Source organism: Danio rerio, chromosome 4, assembly GCF_049306965.1.
Source record: "Danio rerio strain Tuebingen ecotype United States chromosome 4, GRCz12tu, whole genome shotgun sequence".
NCBI lineage: Eukaryota > Metazoa > Chordata > Actinopteri > Cypriniformes > Danionidae > Danio > Danio rerio.
The window spans coordinates 48,680,361-48,690,000 of record NC_133179.1 but is presented as its reverse complement, the minus strand read 5'-3'; the positions used below and the strand labels follow the sequence as shown (position 1 = coordinate 48,690,000).

At 37.1% G+C, this 9,640-nt stretch overlaps 1 protein-coding gene across 1 annotated transcript; it reads right to left on the bottom strand.

Annotated features, from left to right (window-relative positions):
- Window positions 1-123: 123 nt before the first annotated feature.
- LOC103909917 (protein NLRC3-like) lies at window positions 124-5,780 on the bottom strand. Its single transcript, XM_073947458.1, has 5 exons — window positions 5,736-5,780; window positions 5,185-5,378; window positions 4,826-4,939; window positions 3,673-3,786; window positions 124-2,109 (listed from the first exon to the last, which is right to left on the bottom strand). Exons 2-5 carry the CDS (start codon window positions 5,232-5,234, stop codon window positions 210-212), a joined length of 2,178 nt encoding a protein of 725 aa, XP_073803559.1. The 5' UTR covers window positions 5,235-5,378; window positions 5,736-5,780; the 3' UTR covers window positions 124-209.
- Window positions 5,781-9,640: the final 3,860 nt, after the last annotated feature.

Genomic DNA, 9,640 nt, shown 5'->3' with positions numbered 1-9,640 from the left:
CATTTAGAAATGCTGAAATAAATGAGCAAATAAGGAAACAGAACACTGCCGCCGCGTCCCCATGCAGTAATATGGTGTATCAGCGATCTCACAGGGGGACGATATGGCCAGCTAAAGATTTTCTGTTAAAGCAGGGCAGTGATTCACTAAACTGATCTGAGTCTTCAGTGCAGACTGATGTGTGTCTTCTGTGATCAATCAATGAATACTCACAGAGCTCTTCTGCAGTTTCTCACAGCTGCTGTCAGTCTCCATCTTCCCTCAGCTGATGTGTTGAATTTATTAAAGTCTAACTCATCCAGCGGCTCCTCTGACATCTCAATCATGTAGGAGATTGTTGAGCAGTGAGCAGGAGAGAGTTCCTCCTCTGAGTGTTTGTCTGATTTCACAAACTCCTGAATCTCTCTGGCCAGAGTCTGATCTTTCACCTCCAGCAGACAGAGGAACAGATTGATGGATCTTTCAGCTGAGAGAGGGTCATCATCTCTCTTGATCTCGTCTTTAATGTACTGTGTGATTTCTCTGATGTTCTCTGAGCTCTTCTCTGTGTGTGTCAGCAGATCCTGGAAGAGTCTCTGATTGGACACCAGTGAGACGCCCAGCAGGAACCGCAGGAACAGATCCAGATGACCATTACTACTCCTGACAGCTTTATGTACTGCTGAACTGAGCAGATCATACAGAGACTTAGAGCTGGACTGTAGATAATGATTATATAAATATTCTCTCTCATAAATCACCCTCAGCGGTTTTCTCTTCTTTGTTAAATGGCAGTAAAACACAAAGAAAGCAGCCAGAAACTCCTGAAAGCTGAGATGGATAAAGCTGTAGACTTTCCTCTGATGAATCACAGATTCCTCCTTGAAGATCTCAGTGCAGATCCCAGAATACACCGAGGCGTCAGTGACGTCTACGCCGCTCTTAATCAGGTCCTTCTCATAGAACATCACATTGCCCTTCATCAGCTGTCTGAAAGCCACTTCAGCAAGTTTGAGGATCACTCCTCTGTTGGACTGCAGGAGTTTCTCTGAATCTCTCTCTTCATACTTCTGCTTCCTCATGTTGATCTGAATCAGCAGGAAGTGGATGTACATCTCAGTCAGAGTTTGAGGGATTTCTGCACTCACATCTTCTTCCAGGAGCTTCTGAAGCACAGTGGAGGAGATCCAGCAGAAGACGGGTATGTGGCACATGATCTGGAGGCTTCTTGCTCTTCTGATGTGGGAGATGATTCTGCTGGCTTGATGCTCGTCGCTGATTCTCTTCCTGAAATATTCCTCCTTCTGAGGCTCAGTGAATCCCTGAATCTCTGTCAGACGCTTGATGTATCTGGAGGGGATCTGATGGGCTGCTGCTGGTCTGGAGGTGATCCAGATGAGAGCAGAGGGAAGCAGATCTCCTTTCAGGAGGCTCCACATCAACACAGCCACTGATGAAGATTCAGTCACAGCACAAACTTTCTCCTCATCTGAAAAGTTGAGTGTGAGTCTGCTTTCATCCAGACCATCAAAGATGAACACAACTCTACACTGCTCATAAATCTTGGGCTCCAGATCTTCAAGTTCAGGATGAAAGTCCAGCAGAAGTCTGTGAAGACTGTACTGATGATCTCTGATCAAGTTCAGCTCTCGAAATGGAAGCACAAACATGAAATCTACATCCTGATGGTCTTTTCCCTCGGCCCAGTCCAGAATGAACTTCTGCACAGAGACGGTTTTCTCGATTCCAGCGATGCCTTTAGTGAGAACAGTCTTGATCTGGGCTTTCTCCTTCCTGATCTTCTCCTCATGTCCTGCTCCAGCTGAGGCTTTAAAGATGTCATTGCAGTAGACTGGAGTGTGTTGTGAGGGTTTTGTTCTGGCTCTTTTCTCCATCTGTAAAACCTCATGTTCTTCATTCACTCCTTCACTCTCTCCTTCTATGATGTAGAGCTGTGTGTAGATGCTGTTCAGGAGGGTTTGAGTCTCTCCATGGTTGATTCCCTCAAATAATCTCTCATACTTGTTCTTCATGCTGGTTTTGTGCTGCTCTTTGACTCTCTGAAGTTCATCATGTTCTGGTTGGAGTGAATCCTGCTGCAGGTCTCCAGTCTGATCATCTCCATCCACACTGCAGGAACAACAACAACACAAAGAGTCAATGAGTGCGAGTGTAAAGATCCTCTAGCAAAGCAGAGTGTGTGTTTCTCTGAACCAGCTGAGACACAATACACAAATTTAATCAGATTTAACTAAACACCGCACGCTGATCACTTTGAACACCACACACTGATCACTTTAAACACCACACACTGATCACTTTAAACACCACACACTGATCACTTTAAACACCACACACTGATCACTTTAAACACCACATACTGATCACTTTGAACACCACACACTGATCACTTAAACACCTCACACTGATCACGTCTACTGTTCTAAATGCTGTAAACATTTAACACTCTTTTGTCAATTATTAAATGTAAGACTTCAATAATTTGATATCATTAATTTACAATGATTTTGGATGCTCACGGAAGACATTTAAAATATTTTAAGATTAAAATGTGTAAAGTCCTCGAGCACAAGCATGAGGACAAAAGCTCCTAGATTATCTGTTCAGCTGCTGTAGTGTGTAATGTTGTAATGTTGATAGTTCTGATACTAATAGTATTTTTTTGTTATTTGTATGCTGATTTAAATGTTTTTAACTCGAATGAATGGGTGTTGTCAGTAGTAATCAGCTATAGATCACATATGGCTGTAAGTTAACAATAATTATTTACATTACTTATAAAACCCCCATTAATTGCGTTTTATTAAAGTCTACCCCTCCCCCTACCCTAAACCCTACCATCACAGTAATGTAAAAACAGATCTGAGTCTACTCTATTAGAATAGCTGATTAACCATGTGGATGGATGATAACTGCCCACTAAGCCTACAAGTAGGTGCAGAAGGTCCCTACTTAACCATATCTATCAGCTGATAAACACTGATAATGCCCATTCAATAGAGTGATCATTTGAGTGAACATTTGATTGGGTGTTGCATTGTGCCATCTACAGTTCTGAAGGTTGTTGTGATCTTATACCGGTTAAATGTTTTGCCATCAATAAGAAAATCATAATTCTCTGCATCTGTGCTGTCTGAATCTTCAGCATGTGTTTGCTCTGCTTCTGTCTTCTGTCAGCTCACTTTCTGACTGAATATAGTTTTTAATTCTTACATTAATCTCCAGATCATACAAGCGTATGCTCTCAGAGTTCAGTAACAGCACTGTAATATTGCTGAACTTTATTAAGATAACAATAAACAAAGAAGATCTGAATACATTTTTATCTTAAATCAGTATCTCTTTTTGACCATAATTATATATCAGGTGAAATGTGGTGTGTTTGTCTCACACAACTTGTTCATTACCAGTGTCTAAAATCTCTTTCTTTTCCCACACTTTGCTGACTATTGTATAAGCCTGTAAACTCACTCTACTAACTCTAACAGTTTGAGTATTAATGCTTCAGTCACTTATTACTACCTCAGTACTTCACTAATGATCAGATGTGAGTGTGTGGACATTTAGTTTTAAAGTCTCCTGTTATTGTAATTCAAAGATAATGTCTGATCTTCTAGAAACACAGGATCATATAAATGCTGCAATGTGATCATGTGTGTAGAGATGATCTACCTGACAGCAGGTCGTGTGTTTTCACTCCTAAATGTTATTGGTTGGATCATAGACTTGTCACTCTTCATAGACACACAGCTGGGCTCTGCTTCTGCTCTCTTCTGATGAACCAAACTAAAACAGAGAAGATTAAAGTTAAGCGCTGCACACACTGCACAAACCTGATATTAATCATTCTTCATTTACAAAAACACTTAAATTCATTTCCTTTATATTTGAACAGAAACTGTCTGAATGTGGAAAATATCAGCAAACACAGATCAAGGCTCATTTCTTGTAGAGAAAGCCCAACAGAAATGCAGCACTATTAGAGCAGATTAGAGCTGAAACTAATCATCGAATAACTGAATGAAGTCCACAGTGTAGGTGTGGGAGAAGCTTAATCATGCAGGCGTGTCAATCATCATCACATGACTATATAAGCAGCAGTATAAACTGCACTGTGTCAGCTGACTGTTATTCCCGCCTCCAGCAGCTCCCCTTATCCTCCTCCTCATCACTCAGTCTTCAGAAGGTCAGTCATCGGGGGTTTGTCTGCAGAGCTCCAGTCCAGACTTTGAGGACAGCAAGACAAGTTCATTTACCATCATCTATCATGACTGAATGAGCAGGAGAACTCGAGAAATATCAATTCTAGAAACCAAATGTGTTGATCAGCAGCATCTATGAGGCCAACACAACATGATGATGACTGCGCTTCAGTGAAAACAGACTCAGATCAGAGGAATGGCTGATCAGTACAGCACAGAAACAGCAGGGGAAAGTGTGCAGGAAAAGCCCTTAATGGCAGGAGATCGGGAACACTTTAGTTTAGCTCACAATTCATACTATTAACTACCGGCTTATTATCTGTGTAATGTGAACATATGAACTGCTCATTAGTAGTCATACAGTATGATCTTATTGTGGATCCCTAACCCTACCCAAAACCTAAACCCACCTTCTACCTCACTAACCATTAATAAAGCGCTGATTGGTTTGTTAACACCATCAATTGTGGCCTGAAGTGTAAAGCGGAGATCTTCAAGCACTATCCTGCAGAGCTCAGATACAACATCTAACATCTGAAACCCAACAGATCCACAACACTAATTACCTGATTCATTTATTATGAAAATACTCATCAGTTGCAGATATTAAAGAGATGATCTACCTGACAGCAGGTCCTGTGTTTCCACTCTTAAAATGTATTGGTGGGTGCATAGACGCGTCACTCTTCATAGACACACAGCTGGGCTCTGCTTCTGCTCTCTTCTGATGAACTGAACTAAAACAGAGAAGATTAAAGTTCAGCGCTGCACACACTGGAGTCAACACAGCAGATTTATTCAACATTTCATCATTAAAACACTGTTTAAACAGCACTTCATGATACTTTTCATGATGATTGTACACAATCTTGCTGACTGATTGTGTTAAATATTCAGACAGAATAAAAACACAACTAACAGAGAGTAAATATAATATCCTGTAGAAAATAATCATATGAAATGTCAAGTGTAGGACTAATACCTGCATCCTGTAGACAAATCCTGATCTCCAGCAGTGTGTGTGTTACCCATGATGGACCTGAAGAGTTTGATCTTCAGCAGAAACTGATGAACAATCACAGATCTCCAGTCATTGATCAGCCTTCATAATTCAGCTGAATGCAGGAATAGATCAGCAGCTGAGACACTCAAATCCAGAAGCTCATCACGAGTAAACTAATGAAGAATCACAGCGTCATCCGTTTGATTATAATAACATCATACACACATTCACATAAAGCTTACAGGTTTAGTCAAGACATTAAAGATTTAAAGCTGTTCTGCGCTGGTAAATGGTGGATTCTGTCGGTTTAAAATGGCGACACAACAACTAAACACTTTCACTTTCGTTTCTGAAGGAGCGGCAGATCATGAGTTCAGTGAAAAACATCCGTCACAAACACTCTAAACAGAGCAGAGAAGAGTCAAACAGCTGCAGGGTTATCAAAGCACCTGCGGAGGTACATTTTACTAGGGTAATTTTACCTGAAGCAGTATAAACACTGGACACAGAGAAGACAGAACAACACATACCCGGATATCCTCCGCCGCCTCCTCCTCTTCTTCTTCTTCTTGTGTGGCGAGTTATAGAAAGCAGCGTAAAGCTGAATACTGCCACCTGCTGTACTGGAGTGTGTATAATACTAATATGTTTACAGTTTGGTCAAATCAGTGTCATAGAGCTCAATGTAGATTTGTAGAAAATAAAATGACTGCTTTCACATATATACTCTAATCTATATACTCCAATCTTTCTTTATGAAGTCTAGCACAGCTTGTGTTATATTCCCCATGTGTGACTGCTCTGATGAGAACAGCTCAGGCGTTGAGAGGCTCAGGAGTTGTCCTGTTGTGTCGCTGCTCTGATAATCCTCTCGTGTGTAACTGCAGATGAAAGCATCGTGTCTCTGTAGTGGTTTAAAAATCAATATGATCATTAAAATATACTGTTAAATAAATTGGAATCATTAAAAATAAATAAATACAAAGAAGAGTTAAAATCGATATGATTTACACAACGATGTGTTGCTCTTTGTATTGAATAACTGCCTGAGAAAATGACTTGGAGTGTCCGCTAGGGGGTGGTCTAGAGCTGCAGATAGTAGGCGTTGTTTAACTGCACTGTGGCCTTTTTTGTTTGTTTTTAATTGCATAACTGTCAGGAACAAACACACAACACAAATAATGAAACACACAAAAAGAATACAACAATGGTAAAAGTCAACAAAAAACAAAGATAAATAAATAAAAAAATAAATTAAATGACACAAAGTATGGTGTACAGCATTTCTACATTCAATGAGTTTAGGAATTGACAGGGGATTCATAAAAAGTGTCATAATATTTGATGCACATCTCATTTTTTTAAACAATATCACTGTAGAAATAAACATTTCAAACTCAATAAAAAAACGGCGGTTAATGTGGGAGAAGATTTAGCAGATTTCTGTTTGTGTATGTAAAACTTTGCCAATAAAATAAAGAGATTAACAATATATTCAAGACATTTGTTGCATTTGTTTTCATAATGAAAAATTACATCTTTTAATGTAAAATAATAACTAAGTTTTGTCCTTTCACAAATATATTTGGCTGATTTTTCCAGAAATTATTTACAATGTTGCATTCAAAAAACAAATGGCAAAGGCTCTCTTCATCAACAGATATCCTCCATTTCAATGCGCTTTGATAAAAGAGATTTTACTGGGTAAATTTTATGTAATATTTTAAAATGGATTTCCTTCATTTTATTATTAATAGAATATTTGAAGGGAGTTAACCAGGCTTTTTTTGCAATTAATATTAACTATAATAGAGTTCCAGAGAAATGTGCCTCTAGGAGTGATTTTATTTTGCTTCTAAAAAAAATATTACGAATATGTCTGTTAGTACATTTATTATCAGTCAACTCATCACCTTCTAAATGTAGTTTTGGGTTTACAGCAGATTATAGCAAATATGATTTTTAACAAGTTGAATCATTTTTACAGGGATAGATTTAATTCAATTCTCTAAACAATATTGGGAAATTGTAAGTAGACATGAAATGTTCATAGGATAGGATATTCCCTGCACTGTCAAACAGTGTTAAAAGATGATTAATGTCTCTATTAAACCAATTTACTAAGAATTAAGATTTATTTGAAGAGCTTATATTACCATTATTCCAAATAAAGGAGAAACATTGTGACAGTAAGAGATTTTCCAAGCAAGAAGAGCTTGTTGATGGAATTTAGTGAAAGTAGTGTGTGTGTGTGTGTGTGTGTGGATGTTTCCCAGAGATGGGTTGTGCCTGGAAGGACATCCGCTGTGTAAAAACTTGCTGGATAAGTTGGCGGTTCATTCCGCTGTGGCAACCCCAGATTAATAAAGAGACAAGGCCGACAAGAAAATGAATGAATGAATGATTCCAAAAGGAATTGGGGGTAGATAGACATCTCTTAATCCAATTACTCTTGAATGTCTTATTGATATCTTCAAAATAAAGCATTTCTAGTCCTTCTTCAGCTTTCTTATTAGTAAGAACTCTTTTTTTATACTTTGGGACTTGTTTTTCCAAATAAAAGAAAAGAACAAGTTATTGATATCTTTGCAATTAGAGTCTTTAGGAAATAAAGACAAGGCGGGATAAACAAATGGAGATAAACCTTCAGCTTTACATAAAAAGACACCACCATAAATGGAAAGGTCACGCTGTAACCAGCAATTTAACACGGCTTTTGTTTTCTTTATTCTAGAAGAAACATTTAAGTCTTGTCTATTAAGTGTATTTTTGTTACAATATTTCTAAGGTATTTGACAGAGGATTTCACTGGGATGTTCATTATGTGTTTATTCCTTAAACTGTGTAAAGGCAGAATTTCACATTTGAAAAGATTTCAAGTTAAACCGGAAGCCTTTGAAAAAGTATTGCTTAAAGAAATAGCATCAGGGATAACAGAAGCGTGTTTGAAGAATAAGGTCGAGTCATCTGTAGATTGAGAAAACTTAAAAACTCTATCAACTTTTTGAGACCTTGAATTTGCTCACTATTGATAATACCAATTGCCAATAATTCAACAACTGATACAAATAAAAATGGGGAAATTGGACAACCTTGACGTACTCTACGATAAATGTTAAATCTCGTAGTTGTAGAAGTATTTATGATTACAGAACTATTAATATTGGTGTAAAAAAAATGATGACTTTTAGAAATTTATTCCCAAAACCAAAACACTCTACAGTTTAAAAAAAAAAAAAAACTGTGTTCAACGGAGTCAAATGCTTTAAATCTAAACAAAGGATAATAGCTTCATCATCTCCATAATCAGCATAATCTAAGAGATCAAGCACTGGCCTAATATTATTAGTTATGTGGCGACCTTTTAGAAAACCTGTTTGACATTCACTTATAATACTATTTACCTAATCTATTAGCAAATACCAAAGTTATACGTTCATAATCAATTGATAGAAGTGAGATCGCTCTCCAGTTTTCTATCAATTGTGAATCTTTGTCAGGTTTAGCAATTAACGAGATGACTTCCTGATTCATGGAGGTAGACATTTCACCACTATTAATAAATTCAATAAACATGTTATAGAGGATTTTCAATGTGTTCCCAAAAATTCTACAGTCAACCCATCTATACCAGGAGCTTTACCCTTTTCATTTTAGGTAGTGCATCATTTAATTCAAGAGTGGCTATATTTGAATGACATAAATCATTAAAGTCTTCATCTATAATAGGAATATTTTGATTCATTACTTTAATGAAGTTATCACAATTATTTTCATCAAAATTGGAGGTATATAAGTTTTATAAAAGGAAAAAACATGATTCGAAATTGCTTTGGGATCCATACAAAGGCTTCCATTAATATTTATTGCAGCTAACAAATTTCTTTTAAAGTTTCTTTTTTCTAGAGCAAAGAAATAACTTGTGTTTTTTTTTTTTTTTTCTCCCTCTTCAAGCCATTTGGCTCTAGAGCGAAGGAAAGCACCTTTAGCAATATCCAGGAACATTAGATCAAGTTTAGATAGAATTTTAGTCAACTCTTCCTCATCTTCCTTAGAACGAATTTCCTTCTGTTCCAGAATATGTCAATTATCCAGTAATTCCATTTCCTTTTGCTTGTTGATTTTTTAAAATTCTTTTCTACGTATTATGGCAATTTTTCTTACATTATATTTAAAAAGTTCCCAGTTACTTTTGAATTTATCTTTTAATCCTGCAAAAGTATTGCTTGCAATATTCTTAACACAGGCATTAAAGTAATTATCATTAAGAAGATTATTATTACATTTCCAATATCTTCTAAGACTAGAATTTTCTTTTAAACCTTTAAGAGATAAATAAACAAGTTTATGATCTGTTAATGGAGCATGTCTATGATTAATTTCCTGAACATAACGTAAAGCTGTGTTAGAGATCAGACATAAGTCAATTCTAGAT

Coding starts and splice junctions, on each gene's coding strand:
- LOC103909917 (XM_073947458.1), bottom strand. CDS start 5,234: ATGGGTAACACACACACTGCTGGAGATCAGGATTTGTCTACAGGATGC. Junction 3,787..4,825: donor AACACAGGACCTGCTGTCAG/GTAGATCATCTC, acceptor TCTCTGTTTTAG/TTTGGTTCATCAGAAGAGAG. Junction 2,110..3,672: donor AACACACGACCTGCTGTCAG/GTAGATCATCTC, acceptor TTGTTCCTGCAG/TGTGGATGGAGATGATCAGA.